The sequence below is a fragment of the Lycorma delicatula genome, chromosome 4 (genome assembly GCF_047948215.1).
Source record: "Lycorma delicatula isolate Av1 chromosome 4, ASM4794821v1, whole genome shotgun sequence".
Classification (NCBI taxonomy): Eukaryota; Metazoa; Arthropoda; class Insecta; order Hemiptera; family Fulgoridae; genus Lycorma; species Lycorma delicatula.
Genome location: NC_134458.1, coordinates 90,129,132 through 90,147,190, shown reverse-complemented (window position 1 = coordinate 90,147,190; position 18,059 = coordinate 90,129,132). Strand labels below are relative to the sequence as shown.

The 18,059-nt window shown below is 29.2% G+C and overlaps 1 protein-coding gene across 2 annotated transcripts in view; it reads left to right on the top strand.

Annotated features, from left to right (window-relative positions):
* The window catches only part of LOC142323637 (uncharacterized), a 150,574-nt gene that overhangs the window by 121,714 nt on the left and 10,801 nt on the right, over positions 1 to 18,059 (top strand). For both annotated transcript variants that reach the window (XM_075363575.1, XM_075363576.1), the window contains exons 19-20: positions 923 to 1,082; positions 5,790 to 5,924. In XM_075363575.1, the coding sequence (XP_075219690.1) occupies positions 923 to 1,082; positions 5,790 to 5,924 (295 nt within the window). The remainder of the gene's footprint in view (positions 1 to 922; positions 1,083 to 5,789; positions 5,925 to 18,059) is intronic.

The window sequence follows — 18,059 nt, the reverse complement described above, 5'->3', positions numbered from 1 at the left end:
GTTTCAAAAATATTTCAAAAATCCATTTTAACCTTTGAAATTTGGAATTTCAAAAAATCTAGAAATTGGTTTTTAGATATTCATAATCATTCACTTCAAACCCAGCTCTGACAGTGATAGACACTCACAGTTCAAATTTCATTAATTCAATTCATTAAAGTTTGTGCTTCAACCAGCAGATCTCCACTAATACAAATATACATATATTTTTAGAGATTTTTAGAGATGAAATATAGATTATGTAATGTAAATTTTATTTTATTTTTGATCTAATATTATTTATTCAGTTGTTTTGAATCATTTAGTTCAAACCCTGTCCACAGTTCATTAATTCAATTATTTAAAGATTTTCCTGCAATCAGCAAACCTCCACTACTAGCGCGCGCACGTGTGTGTGTTTTGCATTTATCTGATCAATCTAAGTACAGAATTAATAAATAAAATAAAGTAGGATCACACTTACCTTATTCTATTCCATTATGCATTCAGGAGCAATTTCACAAATTACTTGCATCATCAGTTGCTTCAGATAACTTTTTACAAATATTTGTATCAAATTACATATTAAAATCACAATTAAAATTGAAATTAAAAATCATTTTATATTACAGGTAAGATTAAAAATTTTTAAATTCTTTTTCTTTTAAAAACTTTTTCTTCCAAATTGAAATTAAAATAAAAAATTTTAAATAAAATTAAAATTAAAAATTGCATGTATAGAAATATGAAGTCATTTACTAATATTAAATTAAAAATAAAATAAATAATTTAACAAAATAGATGTATGTGTCACATACCTTTGGCTAACTAGTCGACATGGATTTCTCGTATACATGCTGCTTGAAGCCAAAAAAATGAATTGTGAAAATGAATTAAGGATTTTTCTTTGGCATGATTAATCATTGAATTTTTGTTTTTCAAGGTTTCATGAAGAAGTTGAATCATTAAAATCCGAATTAAGAACTGCTGTAGAAGATAAAAATAAAGCTGAAGAACATCTAGCTAGACTTACAAAATGCGAATCAGTTGCCACAACGGAAGAACCTTCTGATCGTTCCATAATTCAAGACTTAGAAGAAAAGGTATACTGTTGGTTTTATTTTTATTGATGTTTTCTGGAATGTATATTTTATTTATTCTCTTTTAACATTTCATGTAGAAATCTATCCCACATATTATTCACTATTTTACTATTAATCATTATTATTTTTATAAAATAAAATTTTACCTATTAGAATTTTAATTTTTAGAAAACAAAAATGTTTAAGGTACAGGTATCTGAATGAAGGTATGTAGGCTAATGTAATATTTATTTGTATATCATTTTATATTGAAAACAATTTTTGACTTTTGTATTATAATTTCATTTTTGTTTGTTATTTATTTTTTTAAATTTAAAACGTGATAATGAAATTTCATTTGTAATTATCTTGATAATAATAGCAATTTATTTATAGTTATCAATATAAAAGCTTTGTTTATGACAAAAAAATTCCATTTTGTGTCATATTAGTAAATCATCAATATAGTTCAATAATTCAATAATATTGTAGTTTGAAATAAATAACTTTAAAAAAAAGAAGAATTTTGTTGCCTAGAAAAATAAAAGAAAAATATACTATAGTTAATATTGCAAACCGTATCTGAGAAATCAGATACAGAACAAAAGTTATAATTAAATACAGGGATGTGTTTCCTGTCTCAACAGTGTTAGCAAATTAATTGATATCTGTGTGTCCGTCAGTTGGATATGGTTAAAAAAAATGTAAACCATTAAGATATGAGAAATTATTATATATCAAATAGTGAACAGTAGATTAGATTACCATCTATTAAACAATAGGTCTGCATTATGTTTTTATGTGCTTGGGGGCAGTAGTAAAGTTAAGCAAATGAAATGAAGTTTAGCATGGCTTTGTTTTACCATAATTTTTTCTTCTTGTATTTTATGACCGCATAGTATCACTTGAGTCAGTCATTATCTAAGTCTCTTTGAAGGGACTGTTGAGGCCTTGCAGTCTTCCCAGTACTTTTTCATATGCTCCTATCTCCATATCCTTTCTAGTGTTGAAAATGTTCATGTTGTGAGTTTCTTTCTTGTGAGTGTGAAGTAAGTGTTTTTGTACTTGATTTTTTTTGTTTAATTTTATCTTGTCTGTGGTATCTTCTGACATAAGACCGATTTGCTTCAGATCATCTCTTATTTCTCTGATCCGTCTGCATCCTGAAATGCGTGTTTAGTGTTTTTCAAATCGAGATTGTATCACACCAGCTGTTTCAGAAGTCTTGAATCTTGCATCCTCATGATGTGTCCAAAGAATCCTAGCCTCCTCTCATGCATGGTATCAGTGACGAGTTCTAACTTTTTGTACACGACTTTGTTGGACAGGACCCACCACTGCCTGTCTTTCTGGTACCTTTTGTTGGTGCAGGTTCTTCCAATTCTTCTTTTGATTTTCAGGAGTCTGTTGGTCTTTGATTATTCATTCAGGTGGAAGTGTGTTTCTGCTGCATATATGGCTTCCAGTTATAACTGTTGTAGTGTTTTATTTTTACTTTTATGGGTAGACATTTTTTACTGTAGGTGTTTTTAGGTTATTATTATTTCTCTGAGATAATTAAGTTGGGTTACTATTTTGACTTTATTACTGCTTACGTTTACTTTTTTTATTTGTGTTGGTTTTTAGGGCGTAATCTCTGTCTTTTCAAGTGATATTTTGAGACCAGTTTTATTTGCAATTTATTTGCAGTTTATTTTGAAGTTCTAATATCTGTTTTAGTTTCATCAATGTTGTTTGTTAGCAGTGCCAAACCAAGGCAGTTTATTTTGATTTTTTGGCCTATTTTTATTTTTGGGGGCAGTTTTTGACCCATTCCCTCAGTATCATTTCCAGAGCACAGTTGAATAGTAGTGGTGAAAGTCCATCGCCTTGGCGCAGTCCTGTTTTGATCTCAAATGGTTCCAAGAGTTCTCCGAATTTTATTTATGACTTAGTGTTTGTGAGGGTCAGTTTTATCATGTTTATTGACTTGGGATGTAGTCTGAGAAGTTTTTGTAGGGATTCTGTGTAGATGTACTTGCATGATTTCTTGAAGTTACAAATATTATTACCATGTTTCTGCTCCATTTTCTGTTATAATCCATTATTAGCTTGAGACTCATGATCTGGTGTGGACAGTTCCATCAGATTCTGAAACATCTCTGGTATTCTCCTAGTTCTTTCTTGAGTTGTTAACTGACCTTATTGAGGATGATTCTTGAAAGAATTTTGTATGTTCTGTCTAGGAGTGAGATTCCCCTGTGGTTGTTACGATCTGATTTGTCTGCTTTATTGTGTAGCAGGTGGATGAAAGCTTTTGTCTACAAAGGTCTGATCTTCTCCAGCCACTTTGTAATTTTTCATCTCACCTAGTGCTTGGTAGACTTCTTTTATTATGAGAGGGTTAATGTTTTCTAGTGATGTTATTGGGGTGCTGATGTTGAAGTTAGGAGTTCTGTTGGTTCTTCACAATTTAGGGGTTTGTTGAAATAGTTAGCTAAGATTTCCGCATTGTCTTTATTGTTATGGGCCAGATTATGGTGTTGATCCTTCAATAGCAGAGTTTTGGGTTCGTATTTTTGGAATTGCTTTTTGAAGGTTTTGTGGTAGCCTCTCTACTGTGTTTTCTTGAATTCAACTTTTATTGATTTCAGTGTGTCTTTATGGTGTTTCTTTTTATTTTTCTTAGGATTTGGGTGGTTTCTTTTCTTTGTTTTACAATAGTTTGGAAGGATATTTGTAATTTTTGGGGAGTAAATTTAGCTTTAATTTTGACTCTAGTGATCTGAGCCTGTATCTATTCCTTGGAGGAGTTCGCATTATGGATCTCTTTTTGGTTGTGTTTGTCGGTAAAGATATGATGCAATTTCCATCCTGCTTTAGTAGGGTGTTTCCAGCTTTTGATTTATTGAGGTTTCTTGAAATATGTGGATTTGGAGATTAGGGATTTCTGCAGTGTTTGATGAGTTTCTGTTCATAATTATGTATTCTCTTTTGGGAGGGCCATTTTCTGATGATGATGTTTTCTTTCTCTGCCTAGTTGAGCGTTGAAGTCTCCAATTTCCATTTTGAAGTCTGTTTTTTCCATTTTTTCGTAGGGGGATGTTATTTATGGTCTGTCAAGTAGGTCCCAGAACTTTTTTGTTTCTTTATGTTCTTTTGAGATTGTTTTTTTTTTTATTAGTCGGGGCGTGGGTGTTTATTATGGTGCAGATTTTATTAGGTGACTTTAGGGTGAGTGTTGAGATTCTTGGGAATGATGACTTGAATCCTTGTATGTAGTTTATTTTTTTTGAGGCTGACTAAAAAGCCTGTTCCAAAATGTGGGACATTTTTCATCACTCTTTCCTGGTACATCTTTGTAGAGATTCTATGGTGTCCTGGTTGGTGTTTCGTATTTCCTGCAGTCCCATGATGAGAATTTTATGTTGGTCCATTAGGTCGGTTGTTATTTTTAGTTTACCAGTCTGCATGAGTGAGTTTACACTGTATGTGGAAATGTAGGTGGTTTGCTTCAGTTTGATTTTGGATTTTGAATTGTTCTTGCTCATGTGTGCAGTGTTAGGGCATTCCAGTGCATGTTATCTTCTAAGTGGCAGTTTACTGGATCCAAATGCTACCTTCTCTTAACTCTGGTGTTGCTTGGTTCAGCCAGTGAAGTATTCCTTAAAAGACCTTTCGTGGTTGACTGTCAAGGGGTCACCTGTGGTGGAACTAGATTCCAAGTTACAACTCGGAATCTAGTTTTCACATCTCAATAGATGTGATCTATTGAGATGGTAGTGGGGTATGACTTGATGATAGATGAAATTGTGAAGTTTGTGTAGATTCAGTTCACCGGATAAATTTCTTTTATTTTTTTCCTAATATTTCCTGGTGTACCTTGTGGAGGCTTGATCTGACATTTGTTAACGTTGTTATTTTGGAGAAAAGTTAAAAAATCCTGTCCTAAACATTGCATCCTTTTACTTTAATATGATAATACTTTATAAAAAATTTATGTATGCATGCATTAAGTTTGTATGAAATTATTTACAAAGGTTGATTCTGTTATTGTGTTTATTGGTTGTATGTGTTATTTATATCTGTAAGCGAATGTGTAGCTGTTCTACCCTGAATTATATTTAGTGCAGTTCTTTCAGCTTAATTTATATACTCCTAGGTTGTTATATTTATTATTATTGAGCAATTTGTTAGTTTACAGCTTTATTTATTTTGTGGTTTTGAAATTAACAGATTAACTACTTTTCCAGAAAAAAGTGGAAAATTTTATATAAACATTGATAGTGTTTTATTTGTTGTTTCTATTTTGCGTAACATGTCTTAAAATGTGGGCATGTGTGTTCAGCTATTTATATGTGCTAAACTTCAATATGCTGTATATGTGTATACTTTACAGATTTGAGTTTTCATAACTTTCAGCTGACAGTTGCTTTGCATGTATGAAATTATGATTTTTCACGTGTAGTTACATTTTTCATGATGTCAACATTTATTTTGTCTCATTTGAATAAATGATATATGTATGCAAGTAAATTTACTTGCAATTGAAAAAAAAGTCATGTAAAATTATCTGTTTCTTATTTAAGTTATTCTTCATGATCTTTGGTATTATACTGAAGCTTCATAATGTGATAAAGTCACAATCCTATAATTCATGATACACTCGTGTTTTACTCGTATTGAGGGTTTAAAAATTCTCTTAAATTTTATAATGAACTCTTGGTAATTTATTTTATTTTTCCTTAGGTCACACAGCTTTCTGAGAAGGTTGTTTACCATAAAGAACAGTATATGAAATTACTAGAAGAGAAAACAAGTATTGCTGGTGAACTGCATAAATTGCGTATTGAATACGAATCAATCACACATCATCCCTATTTTGTAAGTAACTTATTTATTATTTCTAACTGTATTATTGAAATAACATTTTGAAACACCGTACTCTACTTCTGACATAATTTTAAATTTAATTATTTACCTTTATTTTTAGATTTTAATCGGTATTGTTTTATATATATATATTATTATTATTATTATTATTATTATTATTATTATTATTATTATTATTATTATTATTATTTGAACTAGTTGTTAAATATTTACATTCTTGCTAAATTTTTTTATTTGTAGGCAATAAAGTGTGAAAAAGTGTAGTATAGAACAGATTGTTAATAATAAGAAGTAGTTCTGAAATTGTTGATAGGATTTGTTAAATGGAAATTTGTGTCAGCTGTGTATTAATTATAAATTTATTGTTATATAAACACAAAATTTTTAAAAGGTCTTCTATTTGTTGGAAAAGGCTACCATATTGTTGAATTTTATGTTATTAAGAACAGCAGCAGTTAGAATCAGTACAAAAGTTTTGTATCCATCATTATGTAATTTTAGTACTTTTTTATATATAAAGTATTATGTTTTTTTTTTTTTAATTCAGCAGTTTGAATCAGTGCAGTAGTTTTGTATCCATCGTAAATAGAATTTTAGTACTTTTTTATATATAAAGTATTAAGTTTTTTTTAAAATTAAATCTTTTGATTGTTCTAATTAAATATGTCACTTCTTTTCATTTCTTGCTTAATTAATATCTATGTTTCTTTCTTCCAGTAATTTTCTTATCAGTACTTCTAAAAATGAAGTGCTTAATATCTTGCACATTCTTTACAGCAGTAATGGTGTTGGCAGAAATTATTGTTGGGCATAATGAAATTTACTGTGTTAAATCATAGTTTAGATGACCGTTAAACTCCATCGATTGAGTGATAGAAACAGAATAATTTAATTGTTATTCAAAGACTATTATTTAGGATTGTTAATGTGAATTTTGATTATTGCCATTATTGGTACCTGTGGAACTCATTGCTTCCGATTATGAAAGCTATAAAAAGAGTTTTCATTTTCTTATTAAACCTTTTAAGGTTAAATCTCACTTATTAGGACTAATCTGATATTACAAGGCAGAATTGTGTTTTAAGCAGTTATACAGAAATCTCGTATAAAACAATTTTTGAATAAATTTCTCATCGGCTGGTTTCTTGATAGTTTGAAATTGTTTAATTCAAGGTAAGCATTTTTTGGCTACACTTAGATTTTCATGTTAAGGAATTTTATGTTTTTCATTGTGCCATTCATTTTTTATCTGTTTTAAGAGATGTAATTTTTAATTTTTATAATATAGCATCAAAATGTCTTCAGTTGTGAAGTAATAGTTCTATAATCATCATACAAATGACTTGCTCCAACACATTATATGTTACAATTATTGATGAGTTATGACATCAAGAACAAGAAGAGAAATATTAGAGTCACTGTATAAAATAATTTAGTCTACTTTGTGAACAAGGTAGGTAATATGTTGTCCTGATTTCTTCCAAACAGATCAAACCATATTGCAAGAACATGAAAGAGGAAAAGAAAAAAGTATATTGACCTCTTTCTTTCAGTACTTTTCAATCTTATTTCATTGATCACTGTGGATGGGTTCTATTTTGAAATTTTTTACGCCTGTTAATAACTTTTTATAATAAATGATATAGAATAATTTATTTGTCACCCCTGGACGATCTAACGTCTTTCTCTATTTACAAAATAATACTATTAGAATACTTAATTTTGCAATATCAATATAGTTTTTGTTTCTTTTTATCTGTTGTAATAAAAACTTTAATAAAGTTATTACTGTCATTGTAATGGTGATGATGTGCTGTGTTAGGTTGTCTAGTGTAATCCTACACATACTCGTTATTCATCTGTTATTAATTCAAACAATTGCAGAGTGGTTACACCATAAATAACACCGATTATGTATAATCGATCGGCTTTTTCATACTGTTTATAAATATTTACATACATTTTTATTGGCATGTACCCATGAACATAAATGATGCTACACTTAAAACATTCACCTTTGAGTGCCCCTAACCCAAAGTTACTTCATAGCCACAACCTCTGATGTAATAAAATTGTTCATAGTTCTTCATAATTATTTTTTATCAATTTAAAAGTGGTGCATTGAAAGTACCAAGTGTTGTTTATTTGTAGAACTTGTCATTGATATTTTATTTTAATTTACACTCTTCTGTCGCCAAGAAAGTATTTTTTGAGATGTTGTAATTGTTGTAGAACCATCAGGTAATATGATATGCTGTCTACAGTCTTACTCAGGATTCTAAATAATGTTAAATTTCCAGTTATGGAAATCATGGGACCATGATCGCTCTTTTATATATACATAATATTTATTACCTTTGGCTTTTATGTTCCATTGTGCAATTGGATGGCTTGAATTGCATTGTGGAATTGGAAATGAAGCCTTGAAGCTAGAGTTCAGTATTATTATTATTATTATTCAATATTTTTTATATGCTATCAGAATTCCTAATTAGTTAGATTGCACCTGTTTTAGTCTTCATTGCTTTACTATTTTTATTTTTTATTAATTAAAAAGTATATTTAACAAAAACCAAAAGTGATGTTAAAATAACAAATTATTTATTATTTATCAAAGGAAGGAATGTATGTTATTTTTTATTTTACTTATGTATATACTTTTTAATTTCTATTTTTATTATTTTATTCATTTATGTTGTTATATTTTATTATCATTAAATACATTTCTGTTGTTTTTATAATTTCTTCTCTTGTTCCCCAGGTACCTCGCTACTTTATAGTGCCTCTCCTTATTGTTGTCGTTGCCTTGGTGGCTTATGGCGTCTTTTTATAAAGAAAGCGCCAGTTCTTCATTTATAATCCTGTGTTAACTCTGTATTTCTAAATCCTTTTTCTGCGTTCCAAAATAAACCACCTGAGCATATCGTATCGTTTATTGTTATTAGGTAAACTATCTAAAGTTTTTTATTAAAAAAGAAAATTTTGTATAAAAATAAAAGCAATAAAATAATCGCTTCTTTAATTAAGTTCTTGTAAATACGTATAAATATGTAAATTATAATTTATTTATCTAAAATATATGTTTCATGGTTATTATTTCTTTTTACAAATTGTATTGGAGTAAAAGTTTTTTTAACTTGGAACTTTTATTGATTGTTTTACTGTTAATTATTGTATATATGCATACACTTTTTTTTACATAAAATAATAATGCAATATTAATCTCCTATTACTGATTTACGGTTCCTGTTAAATTTTTGTTCCATTTTATAAATTTCCATACTCTTAGAATGAATCCATCCTATATTTTTGACTACAAGTCAGTCAGCAAGAATTGGTCCAAACCAACTAAAAGGTAAATTTCAATAAAATTGGGTTGGTATTTTTTTTTTTTTTTTGTTTGGGATGAGGTTTGAATCATTTGGGTGATTATCATGTTACATTTGGACCATTATTATTCTAACTTGACTTGGGTGGTGCTTGTTTCATTCCTTTTGTGTTGTTGCTTTTTTTTGTATTTCCTCTACTAATGATCCTCTCTATGTAGTTAAGTCCTTTAACAGTAATACTATTTATCGTTTACCAGATCTTTATGTTTTCAGTTCTTGTTCATTATTCTGATAACACTTAAATTTTTCCATTGTTTAAAGTGATTGAGTAAATTTTCTATCTCTGTTAATTGTTAATTATTTTGTTGTGTTGCTTATTTTTCTAACTTACCGGTTGTAGTTTCTCATCGAGCTACTCACTTTTTTTTGCACTAAATGAGGCAATATTTCCCATTTAACATATTTATCCATTTGGGAGTGGGATTAATTAACCTGTTGATCTAGGTATAGTTCCTGTACATTTATTTAGCTACACGTCATCTTTAGTAGACTTATATTAGTTTTGTCCCTTCATATTTTGTCTATTTTTTTACTATAATTATAACTTATGTATAAAAATTAAATGCAGAAAAAAATACTGGTTAGTTACTGGCAATGATAAAAATGTACAGATTTGTCTAACCAATCAGACTTGATGTTGAAAAGTAATTAATCTGGATTTCTTTTTATCTGTTGTATTTTTCTTCTGAAATTTGAACAATTTATGTTTTACTGTCTAAAAACTATACTTTTTTTTTTTTTTTAATTATGTATGTGCTGAAAAAAAATATATAAATATTACAGTGAGAGTTATGTTTGATTACACTGATTCTTAGTTAAATGAAAATTGTGTTAATTTAATAAGTGGTTGGTATCATAGTTTTGTTTAAACTATATTTTTTTTTAATAATTTCTAAAACATTAGCAAATACATTTATTATCTATACAGTGCTTATTTGATACAAAAGTGCTTTGCCTCTTTTTTTTTGTTAATATAAAAAAATTCAATTTTAAAAGTAATCTTTATTTAAATAAATTCATACTAGCAGCACAACTACTGATTCATGTTTGATTCCGCAAATATTTTATTTAATTTAGCTTTTTTACATTCTATTTCAATTTTTTGATATTCTAATAAGTGATAAACAGGTATTCAAATATAGTTATGAACATTTTTAAGTTTTAGTGAAAGCAAACAGAAATTGAGAAAAATGAAAATATCTGTTTTAAATTACGGAAATAATTAAATATTGATTATAAAATAATTAATAATTACTAATTTAAATTAACAAAGCTATTAAATAATTAACATGCAATATATCTGATACTTTGTAGAGATAAAAATATGAGTTACATTTACATTTTGAGAATTTAAATTTTAATCTTCATTAGCAGCTAAAAATATGTAACTTTGAAAATCTGCAGAAAACTCATAAGAATATTTAAAAATTCTTGTAATTTAAAAAAAAAATTCTATAGATGATAACCAAGTGCAGATGATATAATGAATACATTTTGAAACAAGGAACTAGCTTGTGTATTCAGTGGACATGTGTTGATTTGGAACTGCGTATTAGATTGCCTGCATTAAAATGGTTAACCTGAATTTTTAGTGGCAAATGAGTGTAGCAGTCAAAGCCATTTGAAAATGATTATTTAAAAAGTTAGATTCCAATATAAAAAACAAAATTGGTAATTTGTGTTGAAGTAAACTAATTTTACTAGATTTCCTAGAATATATTAGAATATTTAAAAAGTATAGATAATTGGAATTCTTTTAATCTAGATTATAGTGGGATTACTGAAAGTGTGCATGTTATAGAAATTAATCTGTCTTGGTAATTAACTGGTTATCTAATCTTAAATTATAGTGCATTGTAATTTGTACAGTCCTGAGAGAATAAGATTGCACTTTGAGTGGATATGCAATATGAATGTAGTAATGGGATAACAGAGTTCAGCATGTCGAAATATGTATAAGTCCAAGAACCATATACTACTTAATTGGGTCAACTGTACGTTCATATTTTTATAACATTTTCTTTCTTGCTTAGTTGCTCTGCACCAGACTTTCAATTTTATTATGTCAGATGATGTAGGATTGGCATGCTGACTTATAAATCTTTGGGTTTGGACTTGATTCCCAGCATAGGTGTTACATCTTTTCAAATCATCCTCTTATCTTCCTAGCTGTCGTACTGCAAATGCGTGGTCTGTCCACTATGACAAAAAGATTATATTAATTATTACAAATGAATAAAAGTCATTAAGGAACTACAAGAAGAGAAGAGTTGTATAGGGAATTTATTATATGGAGATGACAGATTAATTGTTGTTGGGTATGAATTTGTTCAATTCAGTTTTAGATACTTATGATCTATTGTTCTTCAGCTGTGAATAATAGCAGTTAATATATTCCTGTCAAAAAAATAATATTTCTGTTGTTTAAACTGTAAATTATGCTTTATAAGAATGAATTAAGATAGGAAGGCATATTCCTGTTTCATGAATTGTGCTTTTTTCACTCAGATCTTCCAAGAATATGTGTTTTTATCTGACACAATATCTTGTGTTTTTAGCGGCAAGTCCTTGACACCACCACTTTCCATCCATTTCTGTCTCAAACTTTCTTCTTTATCTCCTTTTAATTCCCAATCTTCACTTCATCTATTAACTTCATAAATGCATTAATGCATTTTATATACTCCATTAAAGCTCTTTCTTCTTCAATCCTGTTCATTACTTCTTCATTCCTCACTTTATCCATCCATCTTATTTTCTTTATTCTTTTTCATATCCACATTACAAAAGCTTCAATTTGATTCCTTTCTCTCTCTTCCTTATTGCTCATGCTTCACTCCATACATTTAGCTAACTTCTTCCTTTATTCTTAAAACCAGACTTTTATTACATATTAATTCCATCATTTTACTGAAGGATTCCTTGCTATCCTTTCTTTTACTTCCTTTGTGCTCTTCCAGTCCTCTTTCACCATAGTACCAAAATATTTGTAATTTTTTTAAAAATATTTTTCCTTCACTTGTCCTTACCGCTAAACCCTCTTTGTTCTTTACTTCCATTACTTAATTTTATTCTGTATCTATTTTCGTTCCATACTCTCATTCTTTTCTCTTGGGCTTTTAACAGTCTTTGAAGCACCTTTGTGCCATCAGCTAAAATCACCGTATATCATCAGCAAACCTTACGAAACTTATTCTTTGTACTTGTATACTTATTCGTTCTCTTTCTTTTAATATTCCTTTATAATATCTTCAATGTAAATGTAGAACAGTATCGGTGAGATGCAGCATCACTGCTTAACATCTTGACATAGACAAACTCAGTCATATTCTTATTTAGTTACATACATTGCTGCTGTTTGGTCATGTATCATTCCTTAACCTGTCTTTCCATTCTACTTTTTTATCTTTAAGAATCACCATCATCTTCTCCTATTTTACTTGCCTTTCACCGATTTGAAATGTCTTTCTAAATCTATGAAACACTACTCCTTTTCCTCTCTAAATATCTCTCTCCAACCATCCTTAGCAGCCTGACGGCATCTCTGTTTCCTTTTCCCTTTCCTGAAGCTAAATTGTTCCTGTCGTGCATTTTCTTCCATTATTCTTACCAACCTCTAGTTTAGGACTCTTAGTGGCATGGGACATTAAACTTATTGTTTTATGGTGTGTACATTTTCTGGTACCAGTTTTCTTTGGAATAGGTATCATTACTGTTTTCTTAGTTTTCAGCCCATTCTCCCATTCAGTATATCCTACTACACAATTCAATTATTTCTTTCACTATTTCCTCATTTAAACATTTATAAACTTTTATGGGAAGTTCATCTACTCCAGTCGATTTTTTATTCTTTATTTCTTTAATTGCTTTTTGTACTTCACATTTTAATATAGATAATCCTTTATCACTTCTATTTCTTTTGTAAGTTTAGTTCCTCAGGTTTCGCTCTTGTCTTATACAGATCCTTCATATATTCCTTCCATCTTTCTTTTAATTCGTTATCCTCAATTTCTCTCATTTTACCATCCCTTTTCCAATTATCTCATGTAATGCTCCTCACACCTTCCTAAGCATCATATTGTAGTACTGCCCTTTTTTTCTAGATCCTCAAAATCATTGCATTTTTCGTTCAACCACCTTTCCCTAACTTTTTGTGTTTCCTTCCTTAACTCACTGTTTAATTTGTAATATGTCACTCTTTCAATTTTTTGCTGTCTTATTTTTATACTGCCTTCTTTCTTTTTTCTTTAGCAGTTTTGTTATTATCCATGGCTTCTTAACTTTTTCCTTCATAAGCTACTGCCTCTGCTGTTTTTACTATGGTATTTTTTATTTTTGTACAGGTCTTCTCACTATTTTTGTTTTCCCTTTTGCTTTCTTTAACTGCCTTAGTTAGCTTTTTATCCAGTTGTTCATATTTTGAAAGTTCCATTTTTAACTACCTTCGTTTTCTTTGCTTTCTTTAAAGCTATAATCTCGTTTTCATCATAAGCAGTACATAATTACTATTGATGTCTGTACCTGGTAAATTCACTGTTAACAGCATTCCTGTCTCTTTCATCCACTAAGATATGGTTTATCTGATAGTGTGCTTTGTTCCCAGGGGGGATACCCATGTACATCTCTTCCTATCATGGTTTTTAAATGAAGTGTTGATTGTCATAAATAATTTTTTCTCTTTACAAAATATATAAAATTTTTTGGTAACATCCCAGTCCTTAATGATATTAATCTATCATTTATATATAACATACTTTCTGCTCGTGTTTTGCTACTTCATTCGTCATAATTATTCCCGCTCTATTCTTTCCTTTCTTTCTTTCTTTCAGAATAGAATATATTAACTTCTCCAATTTACATTCCTCCCCCACTGTCTTTCCCACCTTACTTCACTCAGTTCGAGTATATCCAGTTTATTTATCTTCAAATCACTCATGAGATTCTCGTAATTTTCCACTCTGTAATAAAATCTTGACATTCCAAGTTCCTATATGCAATCGGTCCTTTAACTTATTTGTTGTTTTTCCTGGAGATCTGAATAAGAAGCTAATTCCCTTCCAGAAAATTTAATAGAAGAAACCATCATAGCATAGCGTATGGAAAAATCACTAGAATCTTTTATACAGTAGTTTACTGTTGTCTTCTGTATTTCAATACCATTGACTTCCTGAAGAAGTTCCTCCTCCTCTTTTGGAGGCCATTTCTCATCCTCAAGGCAATAAAGTGCTCTTACCCATCATTGTTTATTTGCCCTCAGAGGAGACCGTTGGCACTTGTAATAGGAGAAAATTCCTTGTATGGTTCCTTCATTTGGTAGCCATTTGTATATATTAGTAGTTGTTAATATATACAATTGTTGCCTCTTCTTTACCAGGGGAAGATGAATATCAGGATTTTTTTTTTCACTGAATCTCTGTCATTAAAAGGATTTCCTGGATTCTTTAGTACTTCTAGAGAGGTTGTAAGAATAATGAAAAAATGAACTTACCTTATTACAAAATTGAATTTTGTTCTTTTCATAAAATTTTTCTTTGTTGAACTTTGGTTTTTAATTTGTTGTCTATTACCTGCAACATCAGACTAATTTCAATAGAATTAGATCTTACAGGCCAGACATAAATTATTTCATCAGGTTTTTTCTTTTTAGCTTTTATAGCAAGTTTTTTTTAAGGTTAGTATTTAAATATTCAATATTTTAATACCTTACTGCTCAGTATTTTATTAATAAGTTGCAAAGTATTTTTAAACTATTTGCACAGCAAAATATTCAAATTGTTAATTAAACAGCGCATTGAGTGCGACTAATAAAAAACATCATTTTTAGTAAAAAAAAATAAATTTTTTAAAATAAAATGTAATTTGTAAAAAAGGAATTTTTGCTTCAATGGATTGACAGTACTGATTATGAAGCTGTATGCACCTACCAAGAGAGAGTTCTCTCTCATGTATGCCTCATAACCTCAAAAAACCTTTTTATATAGTTACAGTGATTAAAAATTTTAGTCCATAATGAATGAAATACCTGATTACAAGAATGATGAAAGGGAAAATGACTAAGAAGAAATTACTAGGAATAAAAGGTTGTGTAAAACAGACAAATTATGGAAAAAAGAACAAACTTCCCAGACAGGGCTTCAGCGCTAGAAGTAGTGAAGAAAGAAAGAATATAGAGCTGTCTATAAGAATATGGATACTTAAGGAAATGTAAGTGAAATATTTAGATGCAATCAGGTAAAATATTGAGGATAATAGTGCAATATAACATACAGTTAGTTTATATAGATCTGAACATAAGCATTTTTGTTATGAGATTGCCACAAAGACTAAAAATAAGTTAAGCAAAGAAGTGAAACTTGAAATTAAAAAAGTTTTGAATTTGATTCAAAATTAAAACAGAAGAGAATTATGGACATTTTAATGAAAATGAACTTAAATGTATTACAGAAAAAGAATTTGGAAAATTATTTGGCTCTTTAAAAAAATCTAAATACAAGGGAACTTCACTGTTTTTGAGAATTGGAGAAGTTGTATGTCAACAACTCGCAAATACTTGAAGATGATATTGCCTCATTTGTAGTGTCCCATCAAGTTGTAAATGATGGAACTCCTTCCTTCTGCTTTTTTATTTCATCAAAGACTTTATTACAATTAAGATGTTATTGCTTATTACAACATAGCTTATCTGGCAAGGCTTTTCAGTACTGAAATTAGAAACTGCAGGTAGAAGAAGAATTTTTCATATTATCAGAGTAGCAGTCTATACAAATGAAGAAACTGAATATTTTAAATGCTAATAAATCAGGTGTTAAAAGCATCATGTATGTTTGTTTCCAAATGGGAAGATACTCAAAATGAATTTATAACATATTTTAAACAGGACTGGTTGCAACACAATAAAAATTAGTATGAGGGTTGACAAACTTACCCCAAGCACAAATAATGGTTTAGAAACATTCCATAGAATAATTAAGGATGAAAACACTTTAAGAGAAAGATGATATCTCGTTTTACAGTAATTTAAAAAAAATATGTTCAAGGATTGTCAAGTAAATATGCTAATAAAATTTTTAAAAATGCATGCAGAACCTACTGTAAGTTTAGAGTATTGGACTAAAGCACTGGGGGGTAAAACATAAGAAAAAAGTTGAATCTTACCTTTCTGAAAATAATACTTAACATAATTGCTCATAGGAATATCTTCGAAATCAATTTAGAAAAGTTAAAAAAACTTTGCACTTACGGTTTTCATAATATTGATATCTATAAAGATATTATGGTCAACTTTTGGACAGTTACAGTTCCTGAAGGCAGCCACTGAATTAAAAGAAAATGTAATTGTCCAGGTTTTTTCAAGCAAAAAATTTGGAAACATGTCGTGGGTCTCACAATTTGCCTTAAGTGTGTAAATGTGCCTCCTGAAGCAAAAACAGTTCCACTTTGGCAGTAAGAGACGTAGAGGTTGACCAATTAAATAAAAAATTACTAGGAATTTAATTTTGACATTTTTTAAATAAGACACTTGTTAATTCACCTAGTTTTATAGAATTTTAAATTAATTTGATCAATTAACTGATGAAGTTTTAATATTGGACAAAATAATTTTTTGTACAGTGTTTGATACTTGTAACAACTTGGTTAAAATTTTAGATTGTGATGATTTAATGGCACGTGCACACGTGTGTGTGTGTGTGCATTTTTTTTATTACAAGATGAGTTTTTTTTAAGTAATGCCTGTTTTGAAATTAAAAAAAATTTAAAGATAAAAATGATACTATAGCCATCTTCATTTTTCATTCATTCACCTTTAACTTCCACAAATTTTTGATGTAGTTTTTATCTGCCTCCTTATTCCATTATTGCAAAATCTACCACTCATGTCTTCAACCATTTAGTTTTTTGTGCTGTCATTTTCAAATTATTCCAATCAAACCAATTTTTAAATGCATATATAACATGTAATCATATTGTTCAAGATTGGGGCTGTTGGGTGGCTGGTTAAAATTTTTCTAACAACTGAACAGTTTTAAGCTATTGTGTGAGGACAAGCATTATTGTCTCACAATTAACACTGTGTGTTTCTTCACTAGTAACAATATTTTTTTTTGTTTTCAATGGCACTCTTTAGGTATCAGCAAAAGTTTATTGTATGCTTCAACATTAGTAATCATTTAACATTCCAGAAAATTAATCTACAAGATGCCTTTTTTATCATAGTAAACAGTTGTCGTGATTTTCAGAGCAGAGATATTTGCTTGAACGTTTTTACTCTCTGAAGTAATGAGCGTTTCCATGCTATTCCCTCTTACTCTATAGTTACTCTTCCATTAACTATATAACCTATAGATCAGTCGTATTTGCTAATAGTAAAGTATTATTGTTATTAAACTCTTTATTTTGAATTTAGGTGTAAGTCATATTTTCATTCTGTGTTGTTTCACATTTTACAACAAAAGAATTTTTGGTTTAGTTTTATAGGAAATAAAAAGATAAGGTGAAAATAAAATGAATCTTAGCAGTTATTTATATTCATAATGTTAATTATATGTGTTAGGTTTGTTCTAAAAGTATCTGTCCATAGACCATGAAAAAAGTAGTGTATCTAGTGGCTTCTAATCCTAGTCGCCTTCAAAGTAATCCCATTGTTACTCCACACACTTAAACCCAGCAGTCCTATTGCTGGAAACTTCTTTTTAATGTTCTTTTGGAATAATTACCAGTGATGCTATGTTGTGTTCAT